We start from the raw sequence: 24,954 nt of genomic DNA, 5'->3' as shown, positions 1-24,954 counted from the left end.
TTTTTTTTTACTAATGCCAGAGTAGGAATATTACATTTCGAAAACATAAAGTGTTTTTGTAACTTTTATTTTAATGAAATGGCACAAAAATAATAATTAACACATAACACGTTAAATAGTAAACTGACCCAATAAAAAAAAACAAATATTGAGTTACATATATATAGTAGTACCTTATATTCACAATATTTTCATTATAGATATAAAGAAGGCATCATAAGATGCCTCTGTGCATATGTAAGTCAATTTTCAGATCTTGGAATAGGTCAGTTTACTATAAAGCGTGCGACATATACAGATTATGCATATGTACTGCATTTTTAATGAGATTCACAATTCATACAAATAAATAGCAAGAAATGGCAAATAAAAAATATGTAATTTTTTTCATTCAAATCACATAAGTAGTTAGTTAATGATGTTAAAATATAGGTAGTGTTAGTTTGATTTTTTTGAGGCACGTAATACATGCACGCATACAGCTAATTAACTCTTTACTCTAAACACATTCATAGTACAAATGTTTAATAGTAAATGCAAAAATTGAATTCCGCTACCGTATTTATAATTATTATAAAGTATAGTAAATGGTATATTAGTCAGTAATTGAAAGCGAGTATTTGAAAGCTTTCTACCGACCAGCGGATTGGCATAATATCGCTAAATGGTGTTTTGTAAAATACCATCACAACTGAAAAGTGTTTACGTCTAATTTTCCTTAAGATTAATTTACGAATACACTCTGAGGTAAATAGCTGTAACACTTAGAATCTACGTATTGTAAAATCTCAGCAAAATACTTCCACTAGGCAAAAAGCTGCCCCTAACCATTATATAAACTTGAAAGGTGAGCAATTGACAATGTCTGCGTGCGAATATGTTACTGCTAGACTGATGTTCCATACGTGGTGAATACAACACGTGTGGAGTCCGTATCCAACGTCACATCTTCGGGGCTCGCCAGATCTACTCTCACTGTACCCGACTGGTTGCGCCGCCTCCCGCTAACACCTGATAAATAAATATCATAATAATATACTTTATTCTGTCCATCGCTGAATACTGCAGTATTACAAACAATATATGTACTTTGTGCATTGTATTGTATACACGGGAGCATAAAAATGTTTATTTTTTGTAACATAAACAAGGTGCATACAATCAGCTTAATGCATAAAGACTTTAATTCCATGCCATCGTAGTTTATAGAAAAGAGTAAAAACCATTTTAATTTAACCATTCGATGGAATTCATCAATTCCAAAAATACACTTGATGTATGCCTACAACACATGGAATCTGATAAAATGTATGTTTGAGTTGGATAAATTTCACTTGATGGTTAATTTTTAAATGTTTTTTCTATCTCTTATAGACTACGATCGGATGGAACTAGACACGTCATGGATTAAGGCCATGAAAATCTTAAATGAAGATATTTAACCATCTTAACCCATTGGAACACAAAGCCAGCGAATTGCCAGCCAAGGTCAAATTGTCACTGACTCGCAAAGCCGGCAATTTGTCCATTTGTCTTTGAAGTGGTTTTTTTACATTAAAACTGAATGACAATAACTTTATTTACAAAAATGACATAAATAAGTATATTTTTACAGGTTACTGATTTCATAATAAAATGTGATGATCACAATTTTAAAAAAATTATGCTTTTACATCTTACCATTTTTATTTTGTGTGTAATTTAGTCTAAATGTTATTGTAATAAAAAAATGTGTCAATATTAAATAGTGTGTTGTATGAATAAATTATGTCATTGTGTCATGTATTAGTGGTGCAATGGGTTAAAATGACGTTTACGCACAGAGTTACACAGTCTATTATTGGCTATCACCAATAATTAACAGTGTCTTACGGATACTATGCACACAGCTTTGTGTGTTAACCAGACTTGATCAATAAATCACTCACCCTGTCCCCAATTGGTGAGGGTCCAGTGGAAGCCTGTGTCGGCGCAGGGCAGCGTTTCCCTCTGGCACTCCTCACCTCCGACCTCCGCTTCCGCGCCGACCTCGGCCCCCGCGCCCCCCTCCCCTGGAGACGCCTCGCCCCCCTCTGCCTCCCCGTCGCTCGCCGTGCCCGATGTATCCAGCGAATCGATGGATGATTCGCCAGTGGCCGCACCACCGCGGAAACGCGCAACCGATTCTGGGGAAACAAATTCACCTTTTAAAAAGTTCAATAAGTGGCTTGATATTTATTTTTAATACATTTTACTATATTTTTAACCATTAAAAACAATCTCCTGAAAAATCTAGTTTTTTGATATATGACGTTGTTGAAAGGAGTGAGCGATATGTCGATTTTTTTGAACGATTTTAAATTGATGTTGGTGTTGCAAGTATTTTTTGATTAATATGTAATAAAAAAAGTTGGTTAAGATTAGCCGGTTTGCTATTTATTACCTTGCGTGTTATCCGAGTCGGAGGTGGCTTCTTCGATCCCGCGCAGTATGTCGGCGCAGATGTCCGAGTCCAGGGGGATGGGCGTCTCGGCGTCCCGGTTGTAGATGATGAGCGCCACGGTGACAGGGTGCGGCACGGGCAGCGGCACAGGCGGCTGCGGCGGGCGCGGCGCTGGCGCGGCGGGCGCGGAGACGGGGCGCGGCAGGCGCAGCCACCACAGTGGGCGGCGCGACGGCCGCGGCAGCGTGCCACGCACCCACGATAACGTGGGGTTTACATCACTGCAACGGGATATTACAGAATAAGGGGAAGCATTTTTCTTCTTAATGACTGCTTAACTGGAGGCCTATAACAGGACGCAGAAGCGTGGGTAGGTCCCAGACAAGATGGTCCGATGACATTAAAAAAGTGGCGGGTCTGCACTAGAAGAGAGTCGCTTCCATAGAAAACTATGGAAGTCCAAGAGGGAGGCCTTTTTTCAATACTGGACACAAGAATAAGGCTGAAGCAAGTAAGACTGAGGATAATAGTAATATTAAAAAAAAAAAAATTACCTTTATCCACACCCGATGGTGCATAGGGCACTGCATAATATAAACACCGTGTTATCTTGATCGTTAACACATGAAAGGAAGGTGATCAGCCTTTCACTTCATATACCTGTCCAGGGTAATATTGAATAAAGATAAAAAATGAAAAAATCACTTGTATTTATTTGACACTCCCTGGGAATCGAACCCGGGACCTCCAGTGCGGTAGCCAAGCGTGCTGACTATTACACTACGGAGGCGGACAGTATGCAACTGATGGTAGTAATTACTAAATATAATATAGACCGTACACTAGAATCTTAGAAATGTTGATTTGTTCTGTTTTGTTAGAGCCATATAAAAAGAAAGTGAGCACATATATCAATTTGATCACTATAAATACATTATTTGTACTTACACTCTTTTCTCTTTGGGGGTGGTCAGAAGTCGGGAGCGAGGGTTGAACGCAGACACATCCAGACATGGCGGCTGGACTGAAATATTGCCCCGAGGACTGTAAACTGCTCCCAATAAATCTGGTCCACCTTCAACTAAAAAAATTGTAACAAAATTAAAGACACATAATTACTACGCAAAACTGTTCTTACTGCGGTCTCAAAAGTTATATGTCTTGTCAAGTATTAAAACTCACAATGAATTGTTTTTTTGTTAGATAGGAGTTGCACTTAATATTTACCTTACTTAATATGTACAAGGTTTATAGATCATCAAATGGATTTTTGTTTTTTCTAACTTAAAAAAAAGACGTTTTATTTTAATCTGTGTTGGAAACAGGAGGGATAATCTATTGTGGACTAATCAGGAACATCTCAGCATTTGCTCACTGCTAGGAGAAAACTACATAAAACTCTTCAGGAGAAGGCGGACTGTTGACTGTCGTCAGCAGACCTTTCGTTCCACTAGAAGAGGGTTTGGCATTTTGTGATGAATTGGTTGTATTTGCTGCGTCAAATATTTCATCATTTAATCACATAGATTGTGTGTATATTTATTTTGAGCAAATTTATGGAAGTGAACTAATGTATGGAAGTGAAACATGGAGTTGGCAAAAGAAGGATGAAAGTAGACTGAATGCAGTCGAAATGCGATCTCTCAGAAGAATGTGCGACAAAATAATTTATGATAGATGTTCAAATAGTGAAATAAGGAAGGAATGCAAAGCTGAGACAAGCATTTTCGATAAAATTAAGAAAGGTGTGTGAGATGGTTTGGACATGTAGATCGAATGAATGAGGAAAGAACGGTAAAACAAATTTATGAGGCGAATGTAATTGGAAAAAGGAGCAGAGAAAAAGGAGCGAATAATGTTTTTAAAGACAGAGTGGTGTGGCGTTCTATTCTCTCTGCCTACCCCTGCGGAGAAGCGGCATGATGGTTAGTTAGTTAGTTAGTTAAATGGGTTTCACATTCTGCTCGATTAGAAGTTTAAAGTGCGCTCATCCTAAATCTTCATCTCCAATATGTGGTATGATACCCTTACCGATTTCCGTGGTCTGCACCATGTCCACGTAGCGCGCGAGGCAGACCTGCGCGTGCGGGTCGAGGCGGAAGCGCGTGTCGGCCTCGGCCAGCGGCGTGAGGAAGTCCAGCCCGAACAGGTCCGCGTACAGCAGGCCCGCCAGCCCCACCCAGTCCGCGCCGCTTAGCCCGCGCCCGTCCCAGAACTCCTCCTCCGACACGCGCAGCCGCGCCACCACCTTGGACGGGTAGAAGTCCGACAGCATCACGGCGCCTTGCTGGATGGCGATCTGGCAATTGCCATATTCAAAACAGTCAATTTTTTTTTAAAGAGAAGTATTTGTGTTCTTATTATTTACAAAAATATTTCAATTTCATACTATTTCTGTGATCCTAAGCAGCTCATTATTTGAAATAGGTATCAAATTGTGGTAGAGTAGATGCGAAATGAAAGGAATAATTAATTCAATATGATATTTTTATTATTTTATTCTATGTATTTATGTTATTTTATGTATTAAATGTTAAATCAAAAACACTTACTATTTTGAGTCTACTAAGTTGTATTTTATTGTTAAAATTTAAAAAAAAAAAACACACAAAAATCAATTTTGTGACGATTGTTTCGCCTAGTTATGGCATTTTCAAATGAATTGACGGAACGAACAGACATTCATTTCAAAATGCCATAACTAGGCGAAACAATCGTCACAAAATTGATTTTTATGCGTTTCTTTTTGTTTATTTTTTTATATATTTTAAAAAAATAATAAAATACAATACAGTAGTCTCTAAAAATCAGTGTTTGATTTAGTATTTAATACATAAATTAAAATGGAGTTCAACAAATTAAACGCCAAATCTAAAAATATTTATGTTATATTTTTATAACAGGAATTTATTTATACGCTATTATTGAAAAACCTCTTTTCAGAAAAAAAATCAGCACCACTAAAATTGCTTTACGTACACATTTTTATTTGCAAATGTTCTAAAATTTATTTTTTTCCCCTAACTTTGGTAGTATTTTTGTAAAGAAACATAAAATAATGCCGCGCTATTACATGTAAATTCTTTATAAACAAAAATAATGCAACTTCAGCAGCATTCGATCAGTTTTGTCCACCAAATAACATAGAACCCGCCTCACTCATTCCATTTGGTAGTATTTATTTTTGTATAAAAATGTTTATACTATTGAAATACATATATATGTATATATGCAACAAGTAGAATTTATTTACCACCACTTTTTTTACTTCTATTTGACCTTTTTTCTGTCTCTTGAAAAAAATTACGAAATTGAGTTTTTACTGTATCAAAGTAAAATACAAACCTTCAAATCAACAGTGTTGAGCTTAATTTTGGATCGAATAGCTTGACTTAATCCTAAATTCAGATCTCTTCTCCTCCTTTCTAATTTCTCATGTAACGATGCTATCAGATCACTGCCTTCCTTCTCTAACTGCTTGTACGGGCCCGTCTGAAATACAAATCATTTTGAATTCAACCTAGAGAAAAAAAAGGAAAAAAAAAAACTCCTTCTAGAAAAAGATTTCTGACAATTTATCAACTGTGTACCTTTGCTAGTTGAACAGAGAAAGGTCCGAAACAAGCTTCAACAAACTGTGCGAAATCTCTTTGCGGCTGAGTAACGGCTGATTCTGTCATCTGTTGAAAAGCTGCCAGTTCATCTAACTCCATTCGAGATTCAAGAGCCGCTAATGCTTGTTCGGGCCTGAAAAAAAACATTTTGACAAGTTACACGAGAAAAAGATAAAGGGAGTAAATAAGACATGCTGCGAAAGTGCCGCCAGCATATTTTTTACCTTATTTGGAAATAATAATCTTGAGCAAGTCCTGGTCCGGCGATTCTCTTCACAAAAGCGCTATCACAGGATGGTACCCGCCCCCTTTTCCTTATAACACATTGGAATAATATAGCATCCCAGGCTAAACGCATCCAGTACCGCAAAACTCCCACTGAAAAAAAAAACGAGGATATGTTAGTACAAAGATCAATTTAAAAGTTTTAAAAGTATTCCAAATTTAATTGAAATGAATACAAACCAGTGAATAACATAAAAGCCGCAACAGGACATAAAACAAGAGCCATAAACACTGCAGCTATCGGCTGAATACATCCTTGTATGAGAATGTTCCAAATAAGAGCTTCCACAATTATGAAAAATCTAAAACATTAAAAATCGAGTTTGGATGAATATTATTGTGTCAGATAGTCCGAGGTAGCGGACTAAAAGGAAGGTATGGAAAAAATGGGGCGATTATGTATAGACATTTTTGACCGGAATACAAATAAGTTATGCTGATATTTATTTAGAATTAAAATTTTTAATAAAGATAATTTTCATCTTTTTTTACATTGTTTATATTACATTTTAATAAAAATTACAGTGGTACCTCGACATACGAGTTTAATTCGTTCCGCAACCTTGCTCGTATCTTGAATTACTCATATCTCAAAGCAAATTTCCCCATACAAAACAATTGAACTACCATTAATCCGTTCCAACCTCCAAAATGTCACCCCCAGTTATTTTTGTTACGTGGTTTTGAATAGTAAAAACGTATTTATAAATATCAAATATTTATTGCACAAAAACAAAAAAGAGAATGTAAAGAAATAAATTAGATATCCTCACTGGTCTTTGCCTTTTTCGCTACATTTTTCTCGCTTTCACCTGTAGGCCGTTTAGAAAAAAACATGTCCAAGGAGGTTTGTTTCTTCCTCCCTCTCAGAATGTTCCGGAAATGAGTTAGGCAAGTGTCATTAAAAAGGTCAGATGCACGACCTGTTGCAACTTTTTCTGGGTGTTTTTTTTTCCACGAACTGTGAAACTCTCTCCCACATTCCTAAGATCTCCTTTATCTCACTTGTAGAAATAACCTCCTCCTCTGACTCCTCAAAACCAATTTCTTGCATAACCTCAGTATGCTGCTGTGACTGTAACTCTTGTATCTCCTCAGTCGTCAGTTCCTGGGTGTGCTCCTCGATGAGCTCGTTCACGTCTCTCTCTTCCACCTCTAGACCCATGGATTTCCCCAGAGATACAATCTCCTTCTCTACTGAAACACCGGGTTCCAATTCTTCATAGATCCTTATATAAAAATAAATAAATTAAAACTGTAAATGTAAACGCAACACAAAACGCGAACAACTACACAACTGATCACAGCGGAAGCACGCTGCTAACTGATCGTGATGGCGCGACTGCGTGTTACTACCGAACCGAACTCCTATCTCGAATTTCGCTCGTAACTAAAAGCAAAAAATCACTTGCTCGTCGGCTCGTATCTCGAAAAACTCGTATGTTGGGGCACTCGTATGTCGAGGTACCACTGTACCAACAAAAAAAGATTATTCATAGAAAAATTTCATTTTCACTCATTTTTCAAATTATTTCTTTTTTAATTTTGGTTCCGTATAATTGGAATAAAAAAGTTTTTTTTTTAATATTGTACGGTGTTGAATCATTACAGTGTTTACCTGTTTCTGGCTCTCGGATCAGGGCTATCCAGGTCATATACTAGCAGCATGAGGAGGTGCAGGATCAAGGTCACTATGGGCATCCACAGCGGCACAGTGGTGGCCGCAGCCAGGCTGAGGGTGGCCGATGCCAAGCAGATGAGGGGGAAGAGCACCAGAATGCAAATGGTACCCAGGGTGCCTTTGATCACGTAGTTCCATACTCTGTTCATGTGGCGAGTTAGACCCTTGCCGATGAAGCCTGGAAATCGTGGCAACAATACAATGGCAATTACAAAAGTTTGGTTGTATTCAGTGATGTAGTCGTAAACTTTACAGAGGATATAAAGTGTGGATGAGATCCAAAGATAATTTTAGAGATGAAATATTGTTGTTTATAGCAGTGCAATTGTGATAATAATATGAAATTATAACAGTAAAAAATTTATATGACACAAACATGGGATCTACAGGTAACAAACTTGCTCATCTACTGTTAAACTGAGCAGAAATTTAACCTATTACAAACTAGTAATGTCGTATTAACGTAAATATTATAATTTTCATTCTACAGTAACCAGCCCATCTTTATGAATTATGTAAGTGAAAGCTTTCACATTAAGGTGGGGACTGACTGAAGCAATTCGTCGTAACGTAACACTTTACGATGCGAGCATTTTTATAGTCAGTACAGCGAGCCGAGAGCTCCATCCATAGTTGGAGCGCTCATCGCGAGCGACGTTACAACGTTACATTACGACGAAATGCTTCAGTCAGTTCCCACCTTTATACCCATAGATAACAGCAAATCACCCGTTCAAATTATTATAATAATACATTAAATAATCCAACATACCTGTGTCCGGTTTGGTTTCAAAGTGCGTTCTGGATTTGGATATGTGTCTCCACAGGGATATTAATCTGGAACAGGCCGTCGGTGTTACGCTACTCTTACGGGGGAACAGGGTACCATTTACCTATAAAACATAATATTCAATAATAATAATCTAACAAAAACATAGACGAGAATTGATAAACGAGATTGGACGGGGATCAGGACCGCCGAAGCTGTTTAGAGCTGCCCAAGACAAGGAAAATTATTCTCAAGTGATATTCGACGTCCGGGGGACCTGACATGACACGAACAGAAGAAGAAGAAGAACAAAAACATTAGTAATTTGAAAAACAGGTATTGCGGGCTTGAATACCGCCTATTGTTAAATTAATTTTAGAAATAATTATTTTCGAATGGTATTTGTGATTGTATTTCGTATTAACCTTCCCCATCAGTAATATTCTGCTCATAGACAAGATTTAAAAAAAAAATTGCATAAAAGTTATGGTCTCCATAATTACAAAGTATTTGATGAATTTCACACCTGTGATAGTTCAAGATCCGGCATGAATGGCTCCATGAAAAACAGGGCTCGGAGAGAGACAGGGGAACACCACGGAATGACAACTCCAAATAAAAACATGGCATTCCAACTCCACGACCAAGTTCTGAAAATTAGGAGATAATCAATATAACATTCTCCTTATCATTCATCGTTCACTTTGTGTAATACCACTTTATTAAACACTAGATAAAACATTAAATTTAACTTCAAGTCCACCTTTAAAAATATTCCAATTGTGATTCATTTGTCTTTATTCTCTCTTTTGAAATTTTATTTTTGTATAAATGTCAGACCTTAAAAATTTCATTTTAATGACCTGATAATATAATGATTATTCTTAAACCGGTAGTCACGAATTAGTGTTTAATAAAGTGGTATTACACAAAGTGAACGATGAATGATAAGGAGAGTGTTATATTACCATATCACAAAGTTAACAATGCTTTTAATATACAAAATAGATATCAATATAATTAACAAAAGGAAAAAAAATTATAGTAAAAGAGATGAGAGAAAATTGTAATAATAAGGTGAGCACAAATCAAAACAATATTTACGACAAAACAACTCATTTTGCATGAATGATGCCACGTCATTTTCATTTGTATTGTGTGTTAATGTTTTTGGCTGTGTACCATCCATCATCTAAGCATCAACACGAATAAAATTAAATAATATACATGTACATATGTTCAAAATGTAGAAAACTCTCAAAAGTATTATTCAATTGGCAAGTTAATCCTCATCTTAAAAAAATAGTAACAAGGTGCAAGATGCTAGTTTTATGTGTAGAAATTTACCTATGACAGTAATTAATCCATCTCCACATCGGCCATCTTGTAGTGGTCGTCCTCGTGATTTCCTTTTCTATGAAGAACACAGGTTGGCTGGGGTCAGATCGGGGAGTGACTATACTGGTGATCTGGTTAGTCAGCACCGTGGGGATCACTTCCGACTGGCCCTGGAAGTTCCTCCTCACAATCCAGCTGGCCGGGAACCAGATCTGCGTCATCCACTGGAAGCTCCGTGTCGGAGTTTTAACCTTACGTAGCTCTTTGAGCAAGACGGGCTCTCTCTGGAATACGACGGGAATTATTAATACGCGTTCCATAATAGGTTCAAGGAATTATTTATGCAGCGTTATACATTTTCTGAACAACTCCCAAAGAAGGTATACATTTCTGTTTAGACAGTTCTATTACAATGTTTATTTCTTTATTCACATTGTGAATTCCATTTTTATTATGAATTCTTCTCTAGTTTCAGATGGTTACAATTCCTTTACAATTGAAAGACAAAGCCGATACATTAAAACTTCAAGTAATAGTAATAAAGTAAAAGCTTGTTTATTTGAATAACAATAATTACAATTTTAAAAAATTTGAAAAAAAAATAACAAAATTCTAGTCCTTCTTGCATACAAATTTTTAATAATTCGTAATTCAAAATAAATATTTATCCCAAAAAATTGTGCTTATATTTTTTTCGGCACCCGTTTTAAGTGAATGATCAATAAGGGGGCTTTGTCTTATCAACCTAGAACCACGAAATATCTAAATTGCAATAACTGGAATGCTATCCTTTAGATTAACAAATGCTCAAAGTTTTTATAGTAATTAAAAAAAAAAATAATTGTACAATTTTTTTAAAGAAGTTTTCATAAACCACATTATTTGAAACATACATAATAAAACATATTTAAATTCAGCTGATGAAATGATCATTTTGTACTATTTTTTGTATTTTTTTGACAATAACAAAAAAAATAGTAGGCTATAGCGGTGTTCCGCAAACTTTTTCTGTTCAAGGTACATCTGCCAAATCAAAAAAATTTTAGAGGTACACCAAAAAAAAAAGCTTATTTAATATTGATTTATTATTAAAATTGTGAGCCTGCTTAACTGAGCACAGGCAATCAAAATTTGTAAGTGTTATCTTCACAAAACTATACTTTTTTTCCGCAGAACACCAGCTAATCACCACTGTACACCAGTGTGCCGCGGCACACACTTTGCGGAACTCTGGGCTATAGTATCGATGGCATGAACTATATGGTATGTGTAATTGCTCGACGTATGAGGAGCTGAAGAGGACCTCCGAAAATAGGCGAGAATGGCGAAAGAGATGTCTTTTGCTACAGACCAATCCGCGGGATTGAGACCAGAGAGAGAGAATGAGAGTGTATCACCTCTTTCATGAATGCGAGATCCCTCTGTATAAAGTAAGCGGCTTGTGTCAGTCCGTGTGCCGTGCACAGCGCTACAGCCTCCTGGTGAGCATTCCAACAGTTCTGTTGGACGAACAAGTCTTCCGCTGCCCTGTAATGAACACAAATATTACATTAGACTCCTAATATTTTTACACATTAATTATATAATATTTTTGAAAATATCTTACCGAAGTTTTGCCTCAATCCATGGTTTGATCCTGGAGAGAACTGGATGAGTATGTTCTAATCTTTCCCTTAAGCTGTCCTTTGTTCGATCCAATTTTCTTTGAACATTGTCTACAGCCCTGAAATAATTTACATCAATTAGAAAAAAAAAAATATTTGGATTTTTTTTTATAAGCTCCATGTTTTGTTGTTGTACTTAAATAAAAGGATGATTTAAAATAATTCATCATTTTTTATCAAAAAATTATAATTTAATGTAAAGAATTTGATTTTATATCACCATCAAATTAATGTTGGGTCATGATATAAAAACTAGTAAAAATAAGTTTTTTTTTTGCAACAATTGCATAATGCGGATGGCAATTATTGCATTCACATTTAAACAGATAAAGCCTTATAATTGCTAGGTAGGTATTAATATGGCATATCCTGGAATGCTCCAATTTTTTAAAAGCAATGTCATTTTCAACCAAATAATATGTGACTTATATTCCCATCGATGGACATCTTCAAATAGTTTCTTTGAGTTTAATATTTACAATACGTAAATAATAAAAATATATAAATAAACTCACTTTCCATTTATTATTACTTCTCATTTATTATTACTTATTTCAAACTATAGATAAGTTTTTTTTAACTGGTCAGGTTGTGGTCCCGTGGGTAGTGTCACGGACTCTTGATTCAGAGTTTCTCGGTTCGAACCCACAATTAGATACCTATTTCTAATAATGAGCCGCTTAGGTTCACAGAAATATGTAGTATGAAATTGAAATATTTGTGTAAATGATAAAAACATAAATATCTTTTTAAAAAAAAAAAAAACTCAAGTCAAGAGGTTGAGGAACCATTAATAGCAATTGTCAGGAAACAGTTAAGTTATTATGTTACAAAATAAATAGATAATGTACAGTATTTACCTGTGCATCATGACAGTTGCCTGAGCTTGGCGCACCAGTAGGTCTGGAATACCAGAGCCCAGAGTAGCTAGCCCCGGATGTGAGAGGACACTGTTGAACACCCGCTGTAGATATTCCCTCATCACGGCTTCTTTCACTTCCTAAAGGTCAATATATTAATTACATCCATAAACTAATAAAACATGCTACATTTATAATGTAAATGATTCAAATTCCATAATCAAAGAGTTAAATGAATAGAAATACACCATATAATGTTTTATGCAAATTGATTTTTGTATTGACTTTAACCTGTAGTTTATGTCTGCCATTAACACACTTCGGACGGGAAAGGTATTTCTACCCGTTCGGTTGATTAATGCTTGAGGACGAAAAGGGTTTTTTACCTTCTGCGCCGTCCTCATTTCAAAGGCAGAAAAGAAGGAATTATCCAATGTTTTTAAATGAATATAATATACCAATCTCTTTATTGAGGTCTTAACTATTGTATATGTACATAGTTATCAAATCCCGTCGCCAGCGGTCCGCAGACATAAAAAAATACCCATCCGAAATGTGTTAAAAGTGTATTTTATATATTTTTTGAAATACATAATTAAGTAAATTACCCTTTCAATGTCATGGTCTGGCATCTTTTGCGCCCTCAACTCGGCAATCAGTCGTTCGCGGAAGTGTAGGAACCATCCTCTCGTCTCTTTCTCTAGTATATTGATCAGGATTGGCAGAGCACGTCTCATAGTATCACGTTTGAAGAGCCTATAAAAAATGTGCAAATGGGGCATCGGACAAAATTATGAATTTTCCTTTACAAATATATTTTACAAGTAGCTTTAAATTTAATAAGTTTAAATATAACATTTTGTCCGCCTCCGTAGTGCAATGGTCAGCACACTCGGCTACCATTCTGGAGGTCCCGGGTTCGATTCCCAAGGGAGGTAAAATAAATATAAGTGATTTATTCAATATTACCCTGGACTGGTAACCTGAAGCGGAGGGCTGATCACCTTTCCTTCATGTGTTAACGATCAAGATAACACTGCGTTTATATGATGCAGTGCCCTATGCACCATTGGGGTGCGGATAAGGGTTTTTATCTTTTATCTTTATCTAAATATAACATTTAAATATTATTTAATTTGGTGGGAGGTGTTGCGAAATCTTACCGGAGATCAATGTGTCCTCCTTGCGGTGTCTGATAGATGTAAGGAACAGCACACGGAGGTCGAGAGCATTCCCGTTCCACCTCAAACTTCTCCGTAGCTGCCCGGCGTAGCTGCCGTCGCACAAAGTTACACAGCATGGATAGGGCAGTACTGTATTCAGGCTGCCAACAAATATTTCTTATTATTACTCCAAACTCAAGGTACGGCCTAAGGTCGCTGACTTTTTAATTGAGTACCATTTTATCATCAATTGACATTCATATTTTGAAGCAAATCTGAACGCCCACAGCTGAGGGATATGAGGATATTTTTCTTTGCCATTCTGTAGAACAGAGATGTCATGAAAATAAAAATAAATTTTGCCTTAATTGAGAATTCATTATAATCTATTTTAAGTTTTGGGTATGATAGTAATCCAAATCACACATATCTGCGAAAATTACAAAGCAAATACAAGCCGTCATGTGTGCTAACCGCGGATCATTGGTTGAACACATCATGCTTCAGAAAAAAAGTCATTACATTATCATCCATTTTGTGTTATAAAAGAAACCACGACAAATCTTAATTTAAAAGATCATGAATGAAGTCTTATTGCGATAAAAGATGAACTACATAAATATTTTTTCAGGCGGAAAAATGTAATTGGAGAGGAATTAATTTATTGAATAGAGAGAATGTCAAGTTTTAGGAAAATGCATTGCTTAAAGACATAAGTTATTGACGGAAATATGCCGCATAATTGGATATGGATATGCGGCATAAATATTGACATGTAAAATAAAAGATCTTATTACTTACCCTGCATACTAGTTCTGCTACAAGATAACGGCACCGCTCCTCCTTGATCTTATTGTCCAGATTGTGAGCAAGAAGAGACGGCATCCCCAACACAATATCCAGTAGTCTAAAACACAGCAAAGATGATTATAAAGCAATTCTATTTTTTCTTTTCTTGACATTCCCCAATGTTTTTCTTACTGTAAATCATTTGTTACATTTGTAAAGGACTAAATGAAAAATTTAATAAACTGGAGAGGAAAGTGATGAATGATAACTATAAATTGTTTTAATATAAACCGAACAGGTTCCCGTCTCCGAGATGTATTTATAAGAATCTTGTTAACCAACGTGGTATTCTGTTTTGTGAGATTAATTTTAATGTTTTTGAGAAAAATAACCCTTTATTTTTTATTTATGGTCCATAAAAAGCTACTTGAAAGTTTTATCAAAATATTGCCAAGACTCTCCTTGAATCATTGTGGTTTCAATAATTATCAAACAAAAGTGATTGTTTACTTTTGCTTGATAATTATTGAATAATGATTCCTATTTTATGACCATCGTGCGATTCTAGACCTTTTACAGGTAGGTATACAAGGGAATTGAAAGCTAGTTTACGGTACCTTGTAAGACCCAAGAGCAGCGATATGAGGCTCCGCTTGACAGAGAAGAAGTCGGCCGTGATGCGAGCGCGTCCGGTGACCATGAGCAGCGTGAGAGCGCGCGCGGCGTCCTTGAGCAGCGCTTCATGCGTGCGCTCCGTGCCGCGCTGTAGCACCAGCGACAGTCGCCAACGGTGCACCTGCCCGGGGAAGTTCAGCGATGCCACCTCAAACTCTCTGCACATTAATACTAGATCAATCAGAGTAGGTACCGCGTTAAATTTCTATGTAACTGGTAAAAAGGCAATTTCTACGGGCCCAAATACCAGATCTAGAATTAATTTACTTGCGCAACCATACGCATAAACTGCCAGTATGGGGGATACATAGTTCCATTTTCTGGCAAAAAATATCACTGTTACGTTGCACTAGTTAATGAAAGTTAAACATGTTATTTTTCTGTCTGCCGCCTCATTAGCATGTATGTAAAAGAAAAGAATGAACAATTTTTTTAAACTAACCATATAAATCAAATACCTTCAATGCTTATGCGAAATTTATGAATGGACTTATAAGTTTTCGATCAGGTTTAAGTATAGAATTTTTAGCACAAAATTTCATAAAATGTGTTAGATTATTATTATAAAGTTGCTAATGTACCCAAGAGAGAACATTATAACAGCACTTTATAATCCGTGGTATTATTTTTTACAACCTTTACCTTTATCTTTTTCAATAAAAATTTATGGAGTAAGACTTTGCGAGGAAGCCTTTAGTGATAATTTTTTTTACAGCTATTAATCCTGAATTCTTTACCATTGCCAGTTTTTTTTTAAGGAAAAAAGTATTCCATATTTGTTTTATGTTAAAATCAATATACAAAAAATGACAGCACAATTTAGAATACAGCAAAATTGAAATAAAATGTAAACATTATACAATATCTGAACTAAAATAAAAATTATACATTTAAAAATAACAATAAAACACAGGTTTTTAGATACAATTCATTGATATGTACTTTAAAATCTGTATGTAGCAATTAAATTATTAATGCAATGTACATAATTTACAAAAAACTACATTGATTATTTAAATTCATTTATGTATAACATCTTTTCCTAACATGCCTAAATACTTTTTTTTAACAATGATTTAACAAAACATAATTAAATAATATTGTCTCGTAAAACACATGTAGATACACAGATACAGACATGCATCCATCTTAACATTATAATGTAACATGCCTAGAGTGATTGGATAATCAAACGTAACGAAACATAATATAAAACTACACAGGTATTGAGTTATAATAAATTATTCATATTCTAATAAGAATGTATGTAAATAAATTAAATAAAATTGATTGGTGGATTACTTCCTAAATGACAGATTTATACAGTGATTTCTCTAGATCAATAATGTAATCTAGACTAATTAGGTTTTATTATTTTTGTCATTATATAATTTCACATTTATCATGTTTTCAGTATTATTTAAAAGATAAGGTCAGGATTTCATGGGCAGTGCTGAAAATGCATTATTATTACAATTTATATTTTATTTCACGGTTTCAACAATAAAATTATGAAAATTTTATATGTCCTAATTTTAGATAAAACACTTTTCCCAGATTACCAAATATTTGATCTAGAAAATCACCAATAAATACATGAACTATGAGCTTGTGCACAGAAAGCAAAATTAAAACACAGTCACAAAGTCACATGGTGAAAATGAATAGAAATAAACAATGACAATAGTGAAATGGTAAAATTTTAAACATTAGGGAGTGAAACGTACCCCCTCCGACGGATCGATTCCAATTGTATAGAATTTAGCATCTTGGCTTTTCCATATTTATCCTTGGGCGGGCTTCGGGGATAGGAACACACGGAGTCAATTTCAAGAACATGATCTTTCCAAACGTTCGAGTAATGGCGTGAGAGAATGATGCATGTTTCAAATATGTATGGATAAAAGAAAGCATTTGAAATCTATGCTCATCTAATGCTGACACTAGAGTGATGTAGTGAGCATTACAGGAAAAAACATAATCATTCGTTCAAAATACATCTGACAAAATATTTTATGAGAATTTTTCAAAAGAGCATATTTCCGGTTTACAACTCGAGGAAAATTTTGATTGTATCACCTTTATGCTGGTAAATAATAAGTCCCTCAATTAATTGCTTAGAAATTGATGTCTCGATATGAAGTCTACTCGGTGGTGTTTAGTGCTACAGGGAATTAGATATTTAACATTATTCAGGCGATACAGTTAATCAAGATTATAAAATAGAAATAAGTCCTTTTCAAAAATTGCTCTTCAATTTTGTGACGGGTTTGTATATGTATATGGGAATAAGAGATAACACTACAAGAAAATATTTTTCTTTCCTCTTAAGAAGGATAAATTGAATCTAGGATATGATTCATCTTCGACAACTGATACTTAATAAAGTGGACGATAATTTTATAATAATGATCTAGTGCAGGGATATGCTGTAATATTAATGACAATACTCTCCTTTGGTTAAAAACATTTGTAAAATATATAAGCAGACACATAAAATTGTATGATGACGAGATTGAGATAAGTGTTAGACACGTAGCTTGTGAAATGTTTTAACAATAATTCACAAATAAAAGCGTTGTTAAATAAGTGACATACATATTATGCAATTCAGGACACGTTAATGTTAAAAGTATAATTTAAGGGATTTACGAGGGAAGATCATTTACAGTGACATGTAGCGGTAGGAATTAAAAACCAAGTATACATAATATGTTTGAACATAATTCTTGTCGATTTGTAAATAATTGTGAATTGAGGTGTTTTCGAGAGAAAGTAATTTGCTAGGAAAAAGTAAGGAAAATTGGGAGTTCAGCTAGGGAGCGGAGTATACAGAGAGAGGGTACATTTAATTGCTGATTAACACCTAAACAACCGGTACCGAAAATTTGATCCAACTGTTAAGGACCATTCCCACGATAGCTATGACACAAACCTGTATATGAGTGATGTGAATTTATTTTTGAATAATTTTATGTTTTGCGTTACTCAATGCCATATTTTATTTGACTACTTATAAATCCACAGTAAAATGGGACTGGTCCGCAACAGTAAGATATCATTATACTCATAACATTAACGTCAGAATAGTGGTCATAAAATAGTTGTCACTATTATAGAGTGAAAATAACATCTGTAAAGTGTTTCAATTGGAGAATATGGATGTTTAAGATGCAATCCTTACCCCCTCTCTCGTATGCATTCGAGGTGCTTATGTCCCAGTCTGCGCGGCTCTCCCCTTACATCGGTGGCTACGGCGTCCAGCTCGTCAAATGACGGAGCGAGGAACAGGTCTTGGAGGTTGGGTCGTTTGGGACGTCCTGTGCCATCGCCACTCGAACCCACCGAAGTCGGCAGTACTAATAAACAGAATTTTCAATCTCAGCTTCAGTTTCCACTAAAGAGAAAATCATATGAAAATTTTAGCAAGACTGACCACACTACTGCATAAAATGGCAGTTTTTTTTCTTTTTACGAGTGAAATAGTGGTAGATATTTCAATAATATTTAGATTATAAATGTCTCCGCTATTTTGGAGAAGTTTGCGTGTAACGTTTTCCATGGACACATGCTTTAAACAATTGTGAAAACATGTACAGTGTGGTCCCTGTTGTGTGCAGTGTGCTGGCTGGTCCCTTCAGAATGGATTGTTATTGATGGAGTATGAACCGTTGCATTAAGGGTGTTGCATTAATGGATCCACTAGTAGCAATTGCAGAACGTGACTTGTCAGTGAATGTAATGGATACGCAGCTTGAGATTTGCTGGCCGCAGAGGCGACTAAGATTTATAGCCACAATAGAAAGTACACGCACTTGACCAAAAATGGCCAGTGGCCATGAGGATTTAATTTGGGGCAGTTCTAACATACATTAGAACAGAATGTCAAAAATAATGTTAACACACTAAGGACGGGAAAGGTATTTTTACCTTCTGCGCCGGCCTGATTTCAAAGTCAGAAAAAAAGGAATTATTTAATGTTTTTAAATGAATATTATGTACCAATTTCTTTGTTAAGGTGTTAACTATATGTAATACCGTCGCCAGTGGTCTCTAAGGCGTTCAATTATAAAATATATAAGAAAAATAAAGCAGTACCAATTGGGAATGTCTTCCAGTGGTAGAGAAACTCCTCGGCTACTTGCTTGATGTTATTGACCAGCTGTTCCACCTCGGGGGGCGCCCCGACCAGGTTCACGTCAAACTTGATGGGCTGCTTCTCCGGCTGCAGGGGCCGCTCCGGGGGGAACAGGCTGCTGGGCCGGGACCCTTGTCCGTCCGATACGGACCTGTTGAAGATGGAAGTGGGACGAGCGGGGTTGCCAGCCCCATTGTCTGGCCTCATTTTCAACTACTTTCACAGTAGCATGCCCTCGGAATACTTGGTCTCAATATGCATCCACGGTCATGTTTGCTAAAATCTACGATTTATGTAATTTTATAATACGATGATAGTTTGGAAAGTTGAGGAAATTCTAATATTTTATTTGGCTTCTGATGTTTTCACATTTTTCTCATTAAGGCTGAAGTTTTGAGTCACCATCATCTGGAAGAAAGAATCTCATATTAATTTGCAAGTAAAACAAATAACATACAGGAAATTTTGGTACATTTTTATGTATAAATATATAATTTGTTGTTTGTTTTAATACCGTAATGTCATTCGTTAACCTTAATTCCTGGAATTATGTAATACTGCTTTTTTTTTCAAAGTACTAAACACTCCTCCCTATAGTTCCATCTTTTTGAAGTAGCTCTTTATCATTCTGTGAGCATGTTTATTTTCTAATCATATAAAAAATAACTACACTGTTGAAGGTGCCATGTTTGTTTACTCGAACACCAATCTGTCCGTGAAACCATTTTCCTAAACTTTGAGAGGGTTAAGGGATAAAAGTTTGGGAAATGGTGAGAATTTGTAGCAACCTTTGGCTCAAAAAAGCAATACTCTTCGTATTTTTTATATGTTTAATCACAGTTTTAATTTACAACCAGAAAATCAATAAATTTCTTAAGTTAAGTCATTTTTAAGTTGTTAATTTTTTAACATATTAGTTGTAATCCATTGGAATTTTCGCAAGGCTAATTTGGTTCATCTTCAGTGATACCATCCATGAGATCCCGAGTACCATCCATGAGATCCCGAGTTTGGTTCCCAAGGAGTCAAAATAAATATAAGAGCAATAATTATTTAATATTATCCTGGACTGGTACCTGAAACGCAGGACTGATCACCTTGTCTTCGTGAAATTAACTATCAAATCAACTTTACATGGATTTGATGCAGTGCCCAATGCACCATTGAGTGCAAATGAGGGTCAAAAAGAAGATGAATGAATTTAGATTAAAAAAATTAAAATGATATTATAATGTGCAACTTAGGGATACAAGGACAATTATGATACAGGCATATTTTATATTTAAAGTTAATACATACAGCGTAAAGTTATTTATAGAAAATCTATTTCTAAGCGAAACCCACATCACTTCCAGAAAACACAATGTCTCATTGAAACAATACAAACACATAAATCTACACATAAAAACATCTTCACATAAACCTACAACTAATTTCATTGTTATAAAATGGATGGAATGGAATGAGAATACTCTTGCACTAACTGATTTTTTAATTGATTACTCATATTGTGAGCCGGTTGAATAATTATCAGCATGTATAAAAATGTTTTGTCATTTTTGCATCCAGATAGATGACGATGGTGAGAATATGTTTTTATTCGTGTGAATTAATTATCTGGTTGAGATCCAATAATATTACTTATACAAAAGTGAAATCACATAAACGACAAATAATTGTGATGGACCAAATGTAATGCTGAAATAAAATTGTTAATTTCGTTATAATATATTCATTGGAGTATAGGCGTGCGTATCGCCCATTTGCGAGAACAATGTCACAATTGAATTCAAATTATCAAAATGAGGTCTTTAAAAAGTGTCCTGGAGAAAATCACAGCTATGGATTATTCATTGTACATCAATACATTGCCAAGACCACATTCCACAAAATTATTTTTAAATAGTACGAGTGACATGACTATTTGACAGAGTTAAAGCGTTTCAAATGTGTCTCCAGTTTTTTTATTTTTTTTATTGAGCCTGTCAAGAAGTTCTTTTGCAATCCCGGGATTGAGCTAGAAGAATTTCAGCACTTTATGATATTTTTTAATATATTTTTTTCATTATAGTGTTTAAAATAAAATGGCAAGTATATTAATTTTCAATATGAACAAATGAGAACCATTAATTACTAGGTATTTATCTTTATACTCGAAAGGGAGACATGGCGAGAGAATGATCCCTACACCTTTCGAAGTGGAGTCATCGAATGGTATACGGATGGATCAAAAAAAGATGGTCGGGCAGGCTCTGGAATCTTTGGCGTCCACCCCAACCAGAAAAAATCAACTTGCCTGGGAGAATACGCCACCGTTTTTCAGGCTGAAATGAGCGCAATCATGGAGTGCGCCCTCATGAACCTATACCGATCATACTATAACAAAAAGATCTACATCCTCTCGGACAGCCAGGCGGCGCTTAAGGCCCTAGGCTCCGTTGAAATAAGATCTAAACTAACCCATGAATGCATAGAGGCTCTAAACCGCCTGGGCGAAAGAAACGCAGTAAGGCTGGTTTGGGTGCCCGGGCATTGTGGTGTCATGGGCAACGAGGCTGCCGATAAACTTGCAAGAACTGGTGCTGAGAGGCCACCAATGGGCCCTGAACCCATATGCGGACTGACACTCAGCACTATCAAGTTTAATCTGAAAAACTGGGCCATGGACAAGAGCCAAGAGAAGCTCTAAAGCTTAGCAAAAAACAAATAAGGATCCTAACCAGGACCTTGACAGGACATTGCAGACTGAGGAAACACATGACAAAAATCTCACTTCATGACACCCCAGTATGCAGATTTTGTATGGAGGATGACGAAACGCCAATCCACATTCTTTACAATTGTGTTGCACTCGCTCACACACGAAGTCACATCCTTGGAGGACATCTACTGGACTAATAGGTAGAGAGGATAGAACACCACACCATTCTGTTTGCAAACATTTTTCGACTCTTCCACATTCATGCATTTCGTCATACATACCTGCCGATTATTCCGATTCCTGACCTTACCACGCACAAATATTTTAAATATTTGATCATGCCCAAGTTTTCGTAAGTCTTCCTCTGCTCCTATTTTCAACAACATTTGCCATATACATTTGTTTTTCTGTTCTTTCATCACTTGTTCATTCCACGTGTCCAAGCCATCTCATCGAGGCTTTCCTAATTTATCAATAATACTAACTTAACTCAGCCTTCCATTCTTTCCTTATATCACCATTCGAACATCATCTATCATAATTTTTTTGTCACACATCCGTCTGAGAGATCGCATTTCGACTGCATTCAGTTTACTTTCATCCATCTTTACCAAACTTGATGCTTCACTTCCATAAATTAGGGTTGGTACCAGGACTCCGTCGGGTACTGCCAGTTTAACTTTAGTTGAAAGACTTTTATTTTCTATAACTGATTTCAGTGCACCATTCGCTTTGTTCCTAGTATTCACTCTCATTCCTTATAAATTTTTCCATCCCTAGTATATTTCCCAAATATAATAAATAAAAAGGATTTACACACATAATACCCAAAATAATGACAAATTATAATATAAACGACCGTGAATATCTAATAAGTTTCATGATAAAGATATTGAAGAAAATGAATTGATAAAAAATTTGTATACTACACAATAATTAAAATCAGTATGTCAATATCATTATCAGTACATACATTAGTAAATTTCTGGAAATGTGATCATAATTGTATAAAACATATAAACAACTTCTTGTTTTTTACTTACATTAGTAATATGTTCTTATTTTTATAAATGAATATCAATTTTCATTGGTATCGCATGTTCATACTGCTTACACTTGTACATTGATTTGAAATACTTAATGTACGTGTTAGAAAAAAAAATACAACCATGGCATTTTCGGGATCCCAGATTATATTCTTTAGTTGTGACTTTGTTCTCGTAAATAAGCATTATAATAGTTTTGAAGCTACAAATAATTATATCCACACAGAGCTTAGCACATCGATTGTTTGTATACGTACAACGTATTTGTATTTGTGAAAATAAGTTATGTAAATAAAATTAATAGATGTATTTTTAAAGTACTATGTAGTGTTATTAATTTGTTAACCATTTAATTTATAATTAGAGTTAAAAAGCATTTTTACAAGATAAATATTATAATTAATTACAACTTATGTACCTTAAACGTGTATAAATCAACAACGGAAAAAACAACAGTGATACTAACTAATTTCTTATTGGTTACTTAAAAGAAAATGCCAAGAAATTGGATGGACCTTTACTGAAAATAAATTGACTGAGAGTTTTTCGAGGATAAAGCACAGATTTTGAATATTGTAAAAAACATTATATTTAAGTTCAATAATCAAATATCGCGACTATTTTTATACATTATTTAAATATATGTATGTATCAACTAAAATTTTGGATGCAAAAGCCATGAATGAGATTCTCAAAAACGCATTCCTCTCGAAATTCCGAGTCGAAAAATTGTACAAGAATTATCATAACAATGAGTGTACAAAAAGTATATTAAGAGTTCCGGATAAACACAATTTAAGTAATTTAAATCCTCTCCTAAAGTATTTTTTAACCTTAGCAGGAGGTAGCTCGAGCTCAGTGTCAAAATTATAATAATGGTCAAGATATCAATGGATTTACACGGGTGTGAATTAAATAAAAGTTTTATATAAAAAAAAAACAAATAAACACATGACTTAGGAAACTGCATGTTTTAATATTATAATTATAATGTACACAATTTCTAAGCTAAACGTCTAAACGAAAAATTGTAATGGGCCGTACCAATTCCACATATTATTGAACGTGCACCAAATCGTAATAAAATTCTTGTAAAAGAACACAATTTACACAGATTCATAAGAAATATGAAACATCAAGTAAAATATTTGAGGAAATAAGTGGGCAATGAAAAAAAACAACACTTTTTGCTCGGTTAATCACTTATTAAAAACCCGACAGCGAGAGTAAAAAATTGGAACTGTTTTGCGGATTGCGGACAAAGGAGGCAGTAGGCGTTTTCACATGTGACGGATTTAAGACATCATTTGAATTTAAACATGAAGTTATTTCTAAATGTTGATTTTAAAAATCAAATGTGCTTATGAAAAAATAAAGTTAATTTTTTACGGAAAACTGTTAAATACTTAATCATTTTTAATTACGGGTTATATAATTTTCATATTTATTAATCAATTAAAAGGTGGTCAAATCACAAACGTCAGCCATTTTGAATGGTAGCAATGTCTTAAAATATAAACTGAATTAGAGGATAGCAGCATCTATAGTTTAATAGGGATACTATTCGATTTGTTGGTAAAAACAGTTACATTCTGATTGACTCGTTTAAAAAAATCATAAAAAATTATATTTGTAAATTAGAATTATCGCAATGGATAATTTATACAATTCATGAGAAAATAGTATGTTGAATATGATTATTCCATTTGCATGCATATAATATACACGTCATATTATTCCCACATTGGTATTCTGTCGTTATTCCTTATTTGAAAATAAACTCTCAAAAAATAAAAAAAATAAAACTAA

General features: G+C 34.9%; 1 protein-coding gene across 2 annotated transcripts; it reads right to left on the bottom strand.

Moving 5' to 3' along the window:
• On the bottom strand, positions 1-24,387 carry LOC148301993 (uncharacterized). Of its 2 annotated transcripts, XM_088272325.1 has the most exons (24): positions 24,190-24,387; positions 19,359-19,806; positions 18,445-18,619; positions 16,988-17,059; positions 15,203-15,418; positions 14,598-14,703; positions 13,797-13,957; positions 13,242-13,389; positions 12,634-12,773; positions 11,716-11,832; positions 11,507-11,636; positions 10,119-10,393; positions 9,298-9,421; positions 8,775-8,895; positions 7,940-8,180; positions 6,502-6,623; positions 6,261-6,414; positions 6,013-6,169; positions 5,768-5,914; positions 4,454-4,721; positions 3,371-3,503; positions 2,423-2,703; positions 1,929-2,165; positions 739-1,011 (listed from the first exon to the last, which is right to left on the bottom strand). In XM_088272325.1, the coding sequence occupies exons 2-24, from the start codon at positions 19,603-19,605 to the stop codon at positions 887-889; spliced, it is 3,897 nt and encodes a 1,298-aa protein (XP_088128451.1). In that variant the 5' UTR covers positions 19,606-19,806; positions 24,190-24,387; the 3' UTR covers positions 739-886. The 2 variants fall into 2 exon arrangements, with proteins under 2 accessions (XP_088128450.1, XP_088128451.1); XM_088272324.1 differs by lacking the exon at positions 16,988-17,059 and having other exon boundaries at positions 1-1,011.
• Positions 24,388-24,954: the final 567 nt, after the last annotated feature.

The sequence above is a fragment of the Brachycentrus maculatus genome, unplaced genomic scaffold, assembly GCF_059751285.1.
Source record: "Brachycentrus maculatus isolate JH-2025_06_01 unplaced genomic scaffold, ASM5975128v1 h1tg000494l, whole genome shotgun sequence".
Lineage (NCBI taxonomy): Eukaryota > Metazoa > Arthropoda > Insecta > Trichoptera > Brachycentridae > Brachycentrus > Brachycentrus maculatus.
Note: the sequence above shows the minus strand (reverse complement) of the source record. Positions and strands in the feature narration are given on the sequence as shown.